General features: G+C 44.4%; 1 protein-coding gene across 1 annotated transcript in view; it reads right to left on the bottom strand.

Annotated features, from left to right (window-relative positions):
- Positions 1–16,878, bottom strand: part of COL27A1 (collagen type XXVII alpha 1 chain) — a 247,580-nt gene that overhangs the window by 200,791 nt on the left and 29,911 nt on the right. Inside the window, exon 4 of the mRNA XM_033137129.1 lies at positions 3,189–3,242. Coding sequence (XP_032993020.1) covers positions 3,189–3,242 — 54 coding nt within the window. The remainder of the gene's footprint in view (positions 1–3,188; positions 3,243–16,878) is intronic.

Here is a 16,878-nt window from a genome sequence, read left to right as displayed (position 1 = left end):
GGCTGGCCAGGCTTCTGTGGGACAGTGTGAGGAGGCACTTCTCTTTGGGGCATGGTGGGCAGCTCAGAGGCCAGGGGTGGCAGCTGCAGCTGCCCAGAGGACTCCCGGGGAGAGGGGAGAGGAGAGGAGGCTGAGGGAACACTCCACAAGGGAGGGTGTTCAAAAAAGAGAGGTTACCAGCTCTGCAGGCAAGGGGTGACATAACTAGGCTCCTGAGCCCCACAGAGGTACTGCAGAAAGTATGTAGTTGGTCAAGGGAGCCATGGACTCAAAAAAAAGGTTGAAAACCTCTGAGCCAAAGTAACAAGCAAACCTCACAAGCTCTGCTTTGCTTCCTCATTGAGTGCTTTGGCGTGGCTAGAATGTCTCCTTGAACTCTGATCAATGCTTCTTGCTTGCACAGATGAAAAAATTAACCTCTGTTGCTCCACCCACTTTTGCTTCTGGCCCCACCCATTATTAGCACGTGGTGCCACCCACTCCTATAAAGTTGCCTGGGAGGACTGAAAATGGTTCCCATGGGATAGCTCAAGCCACAGGCTGACAGGGCTGGGCCACAGGAAAGAGTTTGAGGTGATTCAGGAGCAAGAAACCAAAAGCTGTGGGATGCGCAAAAAGCCAGAACCAAGGATCACATCTAGATGCAAGAGCAAACCAGAGCTCTGAGCCTTTGTTGCTCAAGAAAGGCTCAAGCAGCACAGGAAGTGCTCTTACACCCTTCCTGTCCAGGGGAGATCCCATTTTGGGCAGAGTCAGTGCCTGAAGGCACTTCCCTGAGAAGCTGCCACCTGCAGCTCGGAGGTTCACCAAATGCAGCAGCAACAGATCCAGCAGCTGTTGACACAGGCCATGACCACCACCTCTGTTACTAGGCCTGCACCTTGAGCACACCAAGCAGAAATCTAGCAGGAGAAACTTTCCCCTGCCTGCAGACACTATAATGAAAGTGGGTGTGGGACCTTGCCTACTGAATTTTTGCTTCTCACACAATTGTTGAAGGCTAAGGAGGCTTGGGGGCATGGGAAATTGTTGATTCCAAACATGAAAAGGGGGGGCTGTGAAGAAGGACTCAAATAGTACTTGCATAGCTGCTTTTTATGTTCAAGTGATTTCTTCACAATGGTCCTGCAGTAAGTGTTTGTGCACAGACAGACACCTAAATGGCAAAGACTCGTCTATGGGTAACATCCTGGTCAAACAGGATCCAAGCTATGGGCCCTACATCAAAGCATCACACAGCACCTGCTGCACAAACTCATAGTGGGCAAGGTCCAGAGGGAAATGTGGCCAGAGCAATGGATGTGAACTATACTGCTGCACAACACACTCACACAGCCCGCCCGCCCCATCCTCCATCCATCTAGCCAAGCAAGAAGCATTACCAAGGAAACCTTCCAGAATTTGTCCAGAGTTCAAGGGCGAAAAAACACCCACAACAAGGGTGCAAAGCAGAACAAGTTGGGGATGTGGCTGGGGTGAGTTGCAGAGAGGTCTGAAGTGTGTATGTGTATATATCACACACATATGCACACGCACGCACGCACACACACACACACACTGACCCTCCTCATCAGCAGAACAAGCCAAGGCAGAAAAAATATCCTCCCATTCATGGTCTCTGAGATTCCATGGAAAGTTTCCTCCTTGGGGTGCCATTTTATGCCAGAGGACCAGCAGCAGCAGCAGCAGCAAAACCCAGAGAACAATCCTGCAATGTGCTCTCTCAAAAAGAGTGGGGCAGGGGGAGGTAGAAGGGGAGTTTCCAAAGGTAGTGGGTCTCGTAATCTGGATGGAATGCATTCACGTGAGGTGGGGGAGGGAGTCTGCTTCTTTGGGAAACCCAGAAAGCACCAGCCAGAGAACGGTTGCAGCACTACCAGTAGCTGCAGGAAACGACCCCCATCCCTCAGAAGCACCCCCTTCACGCACCCATCCTCTTTTTAAAAATAGTTTGTTGGTACAGGGTCTTCTTTTTAAAAAGAAAAAAGAGAGACATGTTAAGTGGATGCAATTTGCCTTCTCTGTCACATTCTGGATTCTTAGTCAAGAAGCGTCTAGATGCTCATTTGCACAGCTCATGTTTGTGAACTTTGGGGGATGGATAGAGTGAGTGGGAAGCAGAGGCGGGGTAGAGGGGAAACAAATGGCAGCTTTTCTCCTCTTGACCTATAGATTCCACCCTGACCTTTGGTTTGCCGAAGTAGGAGCTACATATTTGAAGGGAAGCCAAACAAACCGTTTCTTTACAAACTTTCTTTCCTTCCCTACCTCTCCACCCCCACCCACTTTGGCCCCTCAAGAAAAGACTTCCAGTGTGCAGGAAAGAGACACTTGACAAAAGGGAGCGGGCTTCACTCTCCACACCCTCTGGGAAATAGTCAAAGCTGGCTTCCTGTTGACCCACAGCTTGAGTCTTCCCTCACACAGTTAAGCTGCTGTGGGTCAATGACAGCATCTGCCTCGCATGCAGAAGGCTCCAGGTTCAATGCCCAATGGCATCTCCAAGTAGGACAGGAGCCACATTTGTTCACACCATACATTCAAGGAAAGGGCTGCGTTAGCAGCACTGAAGTGACCTTCCATGGGCCAGTGTGTATGGAGGTCCTGGGCTGCCCAGACAACAAGGCTCCCCTCTTGGCCTTGCTGATGTGGTCCAGCGGGCTGCAGGAGTTGCCAGAAGGAGGTGTACAGGGCTCCACATTGGATTTGTGTGGGGATTACTCCTTAGCTTTTTCTTCTCCCGAAGATATCCTGCAAGGCAGTGCAGGTTTAGGCTCAGAGTTTTCCTACCTCTCCCATATGGGGTACCTTCCCAGGTTGATGAGCCCCATTTGCCCCTCCACTTCCCTCTACAGCACATGCAGAAACCGCTTTCTTGACAGTTGCACCCACTATTGGTCCCATCAACTCAATCCACCGGAGCCTGTCTTCGCATGCAGGGAAAGTCCCTAATTCACCAAGGGTTTGAGACCCATCGGCTACCCTCACCTGGTTTAGCCGGCCAGCTGAAGCCATTCCCAGGGTGTGGCCGCTGTCACATGTTGACAGCTTCTAGGAGCCACAGGTGAGCGCTGAGTGCATGAGTTCCTCAGCCTTGCTGCACAGCAAAAGGTGTCCCGCAGCTAGAAAATCTGGCAGCCTTTTGACTTGGGGGGGCTCACTGCGAATTCCCCCTGTGCTTTACTTACCCGTGGGCCTCGCTTGCCAGGAGGTCCTGGTAAACCGGGCAGACCTGGGAGGCCCTGAAAAGAAAAAAAGAGAACACGTTTCAACCTTCATTATTTTCTGAGGCACTTAGTATATTCGCGGCCTGTCTTTTAGCAGCCATTTCTGGCATTTGTTCTTGAGTGCGGGGTGAGTATTCTTATTTGAGTGACTCTCGAGTAGCACTTTTAGTATATTTGTATGTTCCAATGGATTATGCAGCTCCACTTTCCTCACAAATTGCTTTGAATTCCTTTAAGTTGTGTGCAGCAAACCTGATGTGCTGAAACCAACTAACTAAACATTCACTTAGGGCATGAACAGAGGGACCTTTCTGGCTAGAGAACTGCATTCCCTTCTGGGCAACCTCCTAAGGGCAGGAGTTCCATAAAATACGGGGGGGGCAGGTAAGCACTGCCCCACATAATTGATCACAAGACTCAGCACACGCGCGCACAAACACACACACCGTTTGAATGGCAATGCCCTCAAATATTTTATTGTGGGAGGGGCAAAAGGACCTCAGCCCCTAGGAGTTGGCTCCTATGCCTGAGGGCCACATGGCAGAGGTGGGTGGGACCGGAGGCAAAAGCAAACAGAGCAACATGTGTGGATTTTGCCTCTGTATGGTAGGCTTGTTTCCACACGCCTTGCTGACACCGATTGGTTGGACAAAGAGGAGTGGTAGGAGGAACCAGCTGGGGAACCCCCAAGGGGAAAAGGCTCACAAGCCAAGGATTGGTGGTGGGAAGACAATGAGTGGCCACAGGAAGAAGAGGGAGGAGACTGGGTGGAGGTAACAGGATAGGTGTCAAAAGAAGGAAGATGCTGTGGCAGTGAGCAGTCCAGAATCAGAGGCAGAAGCTGAAGCAGGTAAGTGAGAGGAAGGAGGTCATGAGGCAAAGATGGGTCAAGCTGATGAAGAGCCACTGGTATCTCACCCTCCTCCCATCTCCCAGAACCAGAAGAGGGCTGAAATGGGTGGAGCAGCAACAGACTATAAGCAGGCACAGTCTCTGATTGCTTACAAGAAGCCCTGGAGAGGAGGAGACATAGACGGATATGGGGAAGTGGGGACTTTCAGGCTCTGCAACCGGTTTTATGGATAGGGCCTACAGTGCATGAGCTGCTGTGCTCTTTAGGCCTGAAACTCAGCCAGGTCTTTGAAGTTCATGTTTTGCTAAGAAAGAGTTAACTCCAGGTTTAAACCGTGTGATTTAGTGATTGGTTTGCTCTGAAACTTGCTATCCTCCACTGAGGGAAGCAAGAGGCACGATAAGAGTTCAATGACACATTCCAGCCAGGTAAAAAGAAGCTCAAGGAGGGCCAGAGAAGTCTGGAACAGCCCCAGAATCTGAGGTTCCTCACCCCTGATGGAGTTGCAATGAAAAAAAGCTTTGGATGCAGTCAACATTTACTTATGCATTCGTTCATTCCGCCTTACATTTAAATACCACCATTCTTCCAAGGAGTTTAAGGTGATGTAAGTGGTTCTCTTCTTCCCTACTTTATAGTCACAACAAACCTGAGCCAGGCTAAATAGCAGCTGGCCCGAAGTCACCTAGTGAGCTTATTGGCTGAGCAGAGATTTGAACCCTAGTTTTTCTGGCTCTCGTCCAACTCTCTAAGCACAACACCACACTGCCTTTCAGAAGAACCTTAAGAGATTCACTCCTGCATCACACCAAGTTGGGTCCAACAAGTTCAGCATCTTGCTTCCTGCAGTGGCCAGCAAAATACTTCTAGGACGCAAACAAGCCAGAGGTCATGGATGCAACAGTCTTTCCCCATTGTCTGACCACATACCTCAAACATGACAGCTTTGGGAGGCTCTGTTGACTGAAATTTCAGGGGCTGAAATTGGGGCCTCTTTATGCAAAGCAGGTAATCTCCCTCTGAGCCATGCCCCTTCCCCAAACTGGTCCAAAGGTGTTGGGGTAGTTTTTTTACATATATATATATATATATATATATATATATATATATATATATATGCACTCCTACCTGAGGCTTTAAGGATGTTGAGGTGAAACTGTTGCATTCTTCCAATTAAGCCTTTCCAGCATACCCAACTATATTTCAGAATAAACCAATATGTATCCTTAAGGATTTATGTTCAAGTAGCTTGTTATAAATGATGAGTTTGGGGTTTTTTTTCCTCCTGCCCTCCTCTTTGTATGAGAGAAAGGGGGAGTGAGAGAGACCAGAAGGCTCAAGAATGCTTGGAAGCTGGCCCTGACTTCTCAAGAGCTCTGGAGACTGCACAGCTTTTACCAAAAGTAGACCTCAGCTCCAAATGCAGATGCGACTCCAGCAAGACAGCAGGTGTATCTGGGGCCAAAATTAACAAGAGGGCATAGCTGGGACAGCAGCCAAGGATCCCACAATTCAGCTCTGTGCAGCTGCTCTTACACTCTTTCCAGGAAAGGAAAGCACTCAGCATAGGACCAAAACTGGGATTCTTCGGATCCTTCCAAAGCTGCAGCCTCATCTATCTCACAGTGGCTGAAAAGTAGGGAAATGGGGCAGAGAAACCTTGATGGGCAACATGTTGTGTGTGCCATGCACATGTATATGCATGGCAGTGGTGGGAGGAGCCAGAGGCAAAAGGGGTGGGGGGAAAGATTACCTTTAACCTTTGGATAGGAAGCTGCATTCCAGTCACACAAATGTCTAAACACACACACACACACACACACCTATCCAGGAAAACAGGAGGTGCTATCACAGTTGAAAAACACATTCCAGGCAGGCATAAGTACTCAAAAGCAGGGCTGGAGAATGCTGTGGCTTGGGCAGAGGGGATATGGCTTGGGGAAGAGTCCCAAAGGCCACACAGTCAGACCTAGGAGGCCACATTCAGCCTCTGTGGAGCCTCCCTGCCCCCGACTTAGGTCAGACGAAGCACAAAAGTTTCATAGTCTGGATACTGGAATAACTATGAAAGAAGATGGAACTAGGATTTGTTTTGTGGCTGCTTTGCCAGAGCATCTCCAGATAGGACTGATGGAAGACTCCTGCCTGAGACCCTAGAGAGCTGCTGCTAGTAAATGTAGACAATACTGAGCTAGATGAACCAATAGTCTGATTCAATATTAGGCAGCATCCTATAGATCTCACTCCCAGCTACACAGGGTTAGGATTGCAGCCTTAGGTTACTTTGCTTCTGTTTCTTTCCTCCCTGCTGTCTTTTTATCTGCCTCACAACGAGAGAAGGGAAGATTGTATCAGTCAAAAAGGATCAAACTGAGCTTCATACAAACCTTTGTGCATGCACGCTCCCCCCCTGCCCCAATACACACACAAAAAGCCACTCTGAATTGCCAAAATACAAGGTTTGGAACCTAGATACGTGCCCATTTCTCCCAGCACATGTGCCTTACTTACAACACTTTTTTTCATGTTCGAAACTGAGCAGGACCCAAGCTAGACAGCTACACATGCATCCAGAAGCTCTCTATATATACAGCAGAAAATCCACTGCTCGGAAACTACAATATGCTTCCAAAAGAGTCATCATCGCCTCATATAGTCATACAGTCACATGTTGTATATATTCACTTGTGGCATCGTTTCTGAAAGGCTTAAATAAAGACCTGGCTTTTGCAACTCCACAGCCCACAGCAAAGAGGTAGAGAGAGAGAGAGAGAGAGAGAGAGAGAGAGAGAGAGAGAGAGAGACGTGTGTCAGCTAGGGAGGGGCAGGTGTCAACTCCCTGGGGAGCTGAAGTCAGGAGTCCGAGCCCATCTCCAAACCCAGCAAATTCCACTCTTCAAAAAGCTTGCTCAATTGCCAATAGCATTCCCACGTGCCTATTCCAGGCTCTGGGCATATGGAACAGGACCTACCTACTCTGTGGTGGCCCCTAGGTCTTTGGAACCATTTACACATCCAAGTCCAACTTGGCAATTGTTAAAGATTTGTTGTGCAGAAATCTAGTCTTCCCAGTCACAAGGGGTGGGTGGGGAAGAGGGTGTTGACTAGCTGAGAGAGGGCTGAGTTTTAAATGGGTTTCACCCGCATAAAGGTAAAGGTAAAGGTACCCCCTAACTGTTAGGTCCAGTCGTGGACAACTCTGGGGTTGTGGCACTCATCTCACTTTACTGGCCAAGGGAGCCGGCGTTTGTCCACAGACAGCTTCCGGGTCATGTGGTCAGCATGACTAAGCCGCTTCTGGTGAACCAGACCAGCACACGGAAACAATGTTTACCTTCCCGCTGGAGCGGTACCTTTTTATCTACTTGCATTTGATGTGCTTTCGAACTGCTAGGTTGGCAGGAGCAGGGACCGAGCAACGGGAGCTCACCCATCGCAGGGATTTGAACCGCCGACCTTCTGATCGGCAAGCCCTAGGCTCAGTGGTTTAGACCACAGCGCCACCTGCGTCCCTATTTCCCCAGCATAGTTGGATGCTTAACTGAGTGGAGATTTATGGTACATCATGAAAAGGCACCAAACTGAAGCTGCACCACCAAACTGTAGAAAGCAAAAGGTGCTGTGAATTTTTTAATGAGTTTGTATATATGCAGCACACAATAACCCTTTAAGAACCAATTTTTTAAAAAAACAACAACACAGAGACAGATTATAATTAGTTTAGGAAACTTCTATGCTACCTTTCAATGAAAATTTATAAAGTGGTATACAAAATTAAAACTGCAACAAGCAAGTCTCAGCTGATCGTATCATTGTGTGTAAAGAAACCAGGACTACATTGAAAGGAAATCCAACAGATAAGCAAGTGAAAACCAAAATAAAGGATGCCAGCTAACTCAACTTCTGAAAACATGGCAAAAAAGGCCTTGGTTCTGAAGGCAGCGGAGGCTGGTCCATCAGGCTGAATGGGGCACTGCCCTACAAACCACAGTATGCCCTTAGCTAGTCTCCCTCTGCCTGCCTGCCTATTTACAACCACCCCAGTGAGTGGTCTGTGATTGGGTCTGGTTGCACCAACTGTTGGGCCTCTTGCCTTCCTTCCTCCTACCAGTCCTCATGGGTATAAGCCACCACTGCCATAAAAGTCAGGGGGAACCACATGAGCCTACTACTGGAAGGCACAGCACACAAAAAAGGCCCTGCACTTTGGGGAAGCCAACTTAACCTTCCATATAGCAAAGATGGTCCCACTGCAGAGTCGGGGGGAGCAAGCTGAGCTGACGGTAAAAGAAAGGGACTAAAAGGAAGAGATGGCTTTAGCAGCATCTTGGCAGGTCAAGAATCCAAATCAAGCAACAACAATGGCGAAAGACAGGTCCTTCAGCACCCTGGATAGGTCCCAGGGAAGTGACAATTACATGGGCTGGCTGACAACCGGGCTCTTACACCAGCAGTTGCCAATGTGGCACCCATGGGCACCATGGAACTCTTTGAGATTTTCCCCTAGCACCCATAAAGCCTCTGAGTCCCCTTGGTCACAAGGTGGAGATGGCGGTTACCTTCTGCTCAGTGGAGGAGCTGGGGATGTGGGGAGCAGGGGCTGCCATGTGAGGCCCCATGCTCCCTCCTCCCCTTCATGTTCCCCACCATGTGTTTTCAAACACCTGAGTAGGGCTAACTAGGACGAGCTTCCTCACTGCGAGGCCAGAACATCCACTACTTCCACTTGTGTATATATGCACAACCCCCAATAGAAACAACTGCCTTCATGCCAAGCAATGCACCGTATGAGTTCAACTGGCCATTATGTTCAGTCGCAGCTCCGTTCATAATGTGATTATGCAACTGCACAAATAGCCACAATATAATTAGTATTTTTTAAATTGAAAATAAAAACAAAACAACCAAATATAGAAGTTGTTACGTAATTACACTGCATGATCCAAAGGCCTCGTCCTAATTGAGGGAAGGAGGGAGGCAATACTACCAGATAATTCAAGAGACAAGAATGCTAATTCTACCAGGGTCAGCCTGGAATTCCACATGGCGCACAGCAGCAGCTGACTACATCTTTTTGTATTTCTTTTACCACACACACACACACACACACCAAACCTTGAACAGTTTCCAAGGGGTAGCTTATTTTTTTAAAAAAACTAAGGGTAATATGCAGCATACTTAGAGTAAGGGTCTACTTCCAAGAATGGCAAAGTTTGGAAATCTCCCTGAAATTGCACTAAAACAATTTTTTTTAATGCTTCCATTTGTTAGTCGCTTTATAGACACACACACACAAAAAGTCCCAAAGCAACTTCACAAGATAAAATACAAGAAAGTAAAAATAAAGCAAAAAAAGTTATAATAAAAAGAGTATAGAGAAAAATTCCTAAGATGTACACCCAACAAGACACTAAGCATCACAAATCCTAATGCACTCCACTTAAAGTTGAGCATCACAGTAGAGGCCAACTAAACTACCAAAGTTAAGTTAAACAAAACAGGCAGGGAACTTTGCTTTAAAAAATATATAATTGGTCATGACAAAACAGCAATTGAAAGAAATGTTTTAACATGGATCCTGGGTCAGCAATGTGGCACCTGCAGTGCCTGAGGTCTTTCCCTGATGCCCACAAAGGTGCTGAATGCCCACCCCATTTGACTCCAGCTCCCATCATCTCTATCAGCAGGACCTCAATCAGGTCAGAGTCCGGATGGTGGCAGTTGTGGTTTGATATCTGGAGGGCACAGGTTCCCCAGCCCCTGGTATACAGGATATGCTGGAGTTAGGGGGTTATGTGGTTCTGAAGCCTCCCTGAATAGGGGAGTAGTTTTTGAAACTTGCAATGCAGCAGGAAAGGATGTCAAGTGTGGAGGGAAGATACAAGGACAATATTGTATTTTGGGGATGATTCAGGTTCTTATCTAGCTGCATTCTTTTATACTTTCTGGATGTCCTGTGATCATATTATAAAGTAGTTGTGTTTTATGCTATAAATCAAGCACTGCTAGGAGTTTTCTCCTCCCCCCCCCCCCCGGCCAACCAATGCATTTATTACCAATAAAAAAATTTGGTGTAGTGTGGGGCAAATTTTTATTCTGCAACTGTGGTCCAGAGAAAAAAGTCTGAGATGCGCTGCTATAAGCTCACAGGTTTCTGCTAAGTAGTTTGGGGTTGTTGTTGTTGTTTTAAACAATTAATTTGCAAACTTCTATACTGAGAGAGTCCCCCAAGTATGTGAAAACTACCACCTTGTTTAGGCCCTTTCTCACTTTCAAAGTAACTAACACTCAACCACGTGGGTTTGATATTATCAGGATAAGTACAATGGAAGGGTTTTATTGGGCACACTACCTGAAAATTGCTGAGATTTTTCATTTATTTATTTGTTTGTTTAATGCTCCATCCTTCTTCCCACAGGAGCCCATGACAGCAAATTCTTCAGTAATAAAAATACATTAAAAAAGTAAATGAAAACATATTTAAAATACTTCTAACCTGTTATAAACATCTAAAAACAATAAAATACCTGAAGCAACTTTAAGAACAGACATAACCAAATCATGTGTCTGGATAGACCCACCAAAACAGACAAGACAACGATGGCACTTGCCTAATGTCAATAGGTGGAGAGTTCCAAAGTGCAGGTGCTGCCATACTAAAGGGATGACTCCCTGCAAATGTGGAACAGATACTGCATGGCACTTGTAGAAGTGAAAGCTATGCAGAATGAAGTCACATTTAGCAACTGCAATGTTCTACGCTACATGCTAAAGTGGTTTTTTGTTTGTTTGTTTGTTTAACGTTATAAGGAATTCAAATTAAATACAATAAAGTAATTAAGAAATACTGCATTCCTTCCTTCCTTCCTTCGATCCCATGTATTGACTCTTCACTCCTTTCAAGTGCCCTGTCAGTCTCTTTTCCCTACTTGGGATCTTACCCCCATCTTGCCACCAGCAGCAACCTCATTCCTTTGAGGAAGGCAAAGCCTCCATCACTTCCACTCCGCTTTTCAATTGGACACCAAGTTCTAAGAACAATGGAGCAGCCTCTGCGCCTGCCACTCTTCACACAGACACACACCCTTCCTCTCTCTCACACACATGGTTACACTACTCTGCAGATTCACTGCGATGGACCACTGCAATGAATGAAGCTAATAGACCAGTGGTTCCCAACCTTTTTTTTTTTTTTTTTGCCCATGCCCCACCTAAGCACCTCTAAAATCCTGATGCCCTCCCATTGTGACATATATTTCTTATTATTCAAAAAGTGAACTCCTATTCACATGGAGGAAGTCTAAAAGGCCATTAACTTGGTATAACTTATTATCGAACTGCCCCCCTTAAAAATCAAATTGCCCCCCCCTGTGGGGCATGTACCCCTTGTTGGGAACCACGGTTATAAACCATAAGTGGTCTGTGAGCCACACGCCTTGGGAACCCCTGCAGTAAGGCATGGGAGATGCTTTCAGGTTGTTCCCTACAACTTTACTTTGCTTAATCATATCTTAACTTTAACACCAAATCTTAACACAATTCCTAACAGTTAAATTTTTCACACAAAAATATCTTACCAACAATTTTATCTAACATATATCTACTAAAGCCGCTATTCTATTTAATTCTGCTCAGATATTCAATTTTACTGTTTTGACTAAATAATCCTTAAATTTCTTCCAATCCCTTGACACCTTCTCCTCCCTCTGGTCCCGGATTCTGGCGGTCAGCTCTGCGAGTTCCATATATTCCATCATCTTCATCTGCCATTCTTCCACCGTTGGTATCTCTTCGCCTTTCCATGTTCTTGCCAATAAGATTCTAGCTGCTGTTGTGGCATACATAAAAAACACTCTATCCTGACTGGGTATCTCTTCATTGGTTATGCTCAGGAGAAATGCCTCTGGTTTCTTACAAAAGGTAACCTTCATTACCTTCTTGAGTTCGTTATAAATCTTATCCCAGAAAGCATTTACCGCTGGGCACAACCACCACATATGAAAAAAGGTACCTTTCGCATGTTTACATTTCCAACATACATCTGACATTTTGGTATTCATCCTGGCTATCTTAACTGGTGTCAAATACCATCTATAAACCATTTTCATTATGTTTTCTCTTAAACTATGACAAGCAGTAAATTTAATACCTTTTTGCCACAATCCCTCCCAGTCATCCATCATAATATTGTGTCCTATATCTTTCGCCCAATTTATCATTGACGATTTAACCAATTCATCTTTCGTATGCCACTCTAGCAAAAGATTATACATTTTGGAAAGGTTTTTAAAGTTCGATTCTATCAGTTCTGTTTCCAGTTTTGATTTTTCTACTTGAAAACCAACTTTTTTGTCCATTTTGAATGTTTCATATACCTGATGATAATGCAGCCAGTCGGGGACCTGACTTTTCACTTGATCGTAGCTTTTTAGCTTAAAAGAGTCCCCTTCCTGCTGCAATATGTCCATATATCTTAACCAATTTGCAGACATGTTTGGTCTCTTGTAGGCCTTGGCCTCCACTGGAGAGATCCATCTAGGGGTCTTTCTCTCTAACAAGTCTTTATATCTAAACCAAACCTGGTATAAGGATTTTCTAACTATATGAGACTTAAAAGTTCTGTGGATCTTAGCCTTGTCATACCAAAGGTATGCATGCCAGCCGAACATATTATCATACCCTTCCAAGTCCAATACATCAACATTCTCTAGTTTAAACCAGTCCTTTAACCAGCAAAAGGCCGCTGCTTCGAAATAGAGTCTTAAGTCCGGCAGGGCAAAGCCTCCTCTCTCTTTAGAGTCTGTTAAGATCTTAAACTTAATTCTTGGCTTTTTGCCCTGCCATATGAACTTTGATAAGTCCTTTTGCCATTTCTTAAAGCAATCCAGTTTGTCCAAAATTGGTATGGCTTGGAATAAAAACAGCATCCTTGGTAGGACATTCATTTTTATCACGGCGATTCTTCCCATTAACGACAGTTTCAATCTTGTCCATATTTCCATGTCTTTCTTTATTTCCATCCACAGTTTTTCGTAGTTGTCCTTATACAGGTTCAAATTCTTGGTTGTGAGGTTGATACCTAGATATTTTACTGTTTTGACAAAATTGAGGCCAGTGCCTTCCTGTATTCTTTGAATTTGTTCTGCACTCATATTTTTTCCTAGAACTTTGGTTTTCTGCTTGTTTAACTTGAAACCAGCTACAAGTCCAAATTGTTCGATTATTCCCAAAACTCTGGGGACACTGCTTTCCGGTTCTTGCAGGGATAACATCAAATCGTCTGCGAAGGCGCGTAGTTTGTATTCCTTCTCTCCCACACGAATTCCTTTTATCTGTTTGTCCTTTCGTATCATATTTAGGAGGACTTCCAGGACCGTAATGAAAAGTAAAGGGGAGATAGGGCACCCTTGTCTTGTTCCCTTTTCAACTTCAAACTCCTCCGATATCACACTGTTTACTATTACTTTAGCTCTTTGCTCTGTATAGATGGCATTAATGCCATTCAAAAATTTTTGACCAACTCCCATCCTTTCCAAGTTCTTTTTCATAAATGTCCAAGAGACTTTATCAAATGCTTTCTCTGCATCAACAAACAATAGTGCCGCATCTGTATTTATGTTTCTCTCCAGTTTTTCTAAAATGTCCACAATAATTCTCGTATTATTACTAATTTGTCTTCCTGGCAAGAAACCTGCTTGGTCTCTATGTATATAATCTTTCAACGCTCTTTTCAATCTTGTAGCCAATATATTTGCAAAAATTTTATAATCCACATTCAAAAGGGATATTGGGCGATAGTTTTTCATTTGAGTCTTATCAGTATCTGGTTTTGGAATCAGTGTGATAAAGGCTTCCTTCCACGTCTCTGGTGCCCTATCTCCTTCTAGTATCTTGTTGCATACTTCTCTTAGTGGCTGCGATAGCCAGTCTTTCAATGTCTTATAATATTTTGCTGTTAAACCATCCGGTCCTGGAGCCTTCCCCAATTGCATGTTATTTATCGCATCTTCTATCTCCTGTGTCGTTATTGGGTGGTTGAGAGTAACTAGTTTTTCCTCTGGGACCTTTTGCAATCCATTCTTTTCCAGAAATCGGTCAATTTCTGCTTCATCTATCTTCTCCTCCTTGTACAGTTGCTTGTAAAATCTTTGAAAACACCATCTGATTTCCTCAGGTTTCTCCACGTTTTTTCCGTTTACTACCAAGGTATTGATGACATTTGCCTTTTGTCTTTTCTTCAATTGCCAAGCTAGTAATTTTCCACATTTATTGGCCGATTCAAATGTTCTTTGCTTCATCATTTTCACTTTCCATTCGATGTCCTGATTCATTATGTTAGCATATTGGGATTGCAAGTATTTAATTTCTTTTTGGATTTTGACACATCTGGGATGTCCTCTTAATTCTTTTTCCTTTTCTTTGATTGATTTCAACAATCTCTCCATCTCTGCATTTTGTTGTCTCTTCTTTTTTGCTTTTTCACTAATGAGAAATCCTCTCATTACCGCTTTACTTGCATCCCAAGCAATTCTTTTCTCCACTTCGGAGCTCCAATTTATCTGAAAATATTCTTTCATCTTTTTCGCCGCTCTTTCCACTAGCTTGGTGTCTCTCATCAAAGCGTCATCCATTCTCCATCTAAAAGAGTCCTTGGAAATCATTTTTAAATTTAGCTGTACAGGGTTATGGTCTGAAAGAGTTTTAGGGCCAATTTCTGCCTTTTGTATTTTTGGAGCCAATTCATTCGAAATCCAAATATAATCTATCCTCGACCATGACTGCTGAGGTTCGCTGAAGTATGTTGCCTCTGTATCTGTGGGATTTTTTAATCTCCAAGAATCCACCAAATTCAAATTATCCACCATTTCGAAAAAAGTCTTTGGGAGTTTCCCATCATTCGTTAATTTGGTTCTTTGAGATCTGTCCATTAGTGTGGAAACTGCACCATTAAAGTCTCCAAGGCAAACTAATTTGTAATCCAAATAGTCCAACAGCAGATCATGTATTTTCTTATAAAAAATTGACTTTCCATCATTTGGTGCATAAAGTCCCAGAATCAAGAATTTTTCGCCTTGTATGTTAATTTCAATTGCGATGTATCTCCCTTCTTCATCTTTAAAAAGCTGTCTTGGGCTATATTTCTCCTTTGCGTATATCACTACTCCTCTCTTCTTGGCCTTATCCGATGATATAAACTCTTGGCCTAATTTTTTGTTCTGTAGTAATCTTCTGTGACGTCGGGCTATGTGGGTTTCCTGTAAGCATATTATATCCAAATTCTTCTTTTCTATGCTATAAAACACTCTGCGTCTCTTTGGTCTCTGATTCAATCCCCGGACATTCCATGTCATTAACTTGAGCGCCATTTTCCTTTCTCTAGTCTTCTCCTCCAGTTGCTTCTCCTATCTTGTCTTCCTCTGGGTCCTTGCCTGGGCTGGGTAGGCTTGGTGGTGGTCCCGGCGGTGGTGGAAATACCTCTGGAAACCTGTAGAATTGTGCTGGGTCGAGTGGTGTGCCTTTAAATTGTTCCAGGTGCTTGTCCAAAAACTTCTGCTTCTCCGCCAGGGACCTTATTCTTATCTTTTTTCCTTCAAACGTAAATGCCAGGCCTTCTGGAAATTCCCAACTGAAGGGGATTTTCCTTTTTCTAAGCTCAGTTGCCAAATCGTTGTAGGGAACTCTTTTGTCAAGGAAAAATCTGGGGATATCCTTATAAAAAATTACTTTATTCTGCTCAACCACCAGGTTGTTTCTATAATGCAAGTCCAGAAAGTAGTCTCTGTCGTGTCGATCGTGTAGCACAATCAAACAGTCACTGACTGTTTTACTGCTTTTCTTTCCTGTGGAGCCTCTTGGACCAAATCTGAAGGCCTTCACTATGCGTGCTGAGACGTTGATTTCTTCTATCTCCCAAAATCCTGAGAATAACTTCACTATGTAGTCTTTTAGGTCTTCCCCTTCCAGTTCTGGAAGATTTCTTAGGCGGATGTTGCCCTCTCTTTGATGTAGTTGCAGAAACGCGAGGGACTCTTCAACAGACCTCTGTCGTGATCCAATACTCTCTATCTGTTCCAAATCTAAATTATCCAATTTTTCCTCCACCTTTTTTATTTTTTCCTTGACCACTTTAATTTCCTCTGAGTCCTTTTTCAAGGTGGTCACCTCTTGCCCAATCCTATTAATCTCTTCTCTGTTCTTCCTTACGTTCTCCTCAATTTGTCCAATGGATTTTTCTAGGGTCTGCGTAGAATTTTTAATGTCAGCTTTTATATCAGCTTGTAATTTTTCTATTGCTGAATTCACTGCTGTATTTCCTGATGAAACTTGATCTTGTGTTTGCTTCAACCCGTCAGTCACGCTTTTCAGTCCTGCTGCAATTTCTGCAACACTAACAACTAATTTCTCCATTTGTTCCTGTAGAGTTAGGGAAACAGAGCCTTTTCTTTTTTCAGAGCCAGTTCCTTTTGATCTAAGTTCCATTCCTTGTGGGCTCTGTAACTGTAATCTCAAGGTCACTCCAGTTTCTGTAGTAACAATCTCAGACATTCACAGCAGAAGGCCAACAGTCCCAAAAATAAACACCAGGTGGCCAGCAGCTCAGTCCTGAGAACAAAGAGGCTGCTGAGCCAGGAGCCCACACCAGTCCCGAAAATCCAACTTTTAGGCAAAGGGTTTTAATTTTCCAAAATATAAGTTCCTTAAAGCCAAGAAGGGCCCATTTTCATGTAGCCCAAGTCAGTCACAGTTCCTAACTTGCAGTGTTACCACCAAAGTCCACAAAGTAACTTGTATCTGGTT

The sequence above is a fragment of the Lacerta agilis genome, chromosome Z, assembly GCF_009819535.1.
Source record: "Lacerta agilis isolate rLacAgi1 chromosome Z, rLacAgi1.pri, whole genome shotgun sequence".
Taxonomy (NCBI): domain Eukaryota; kingdom Metazoa; phylum Chordata; class Lepidosauria; order Squamata; family Lacertidae; genus Lacerta; species Lacerta agilis.
This window is presented reverse-complemented; position numbering and strand designations above follow the sequence as displayed.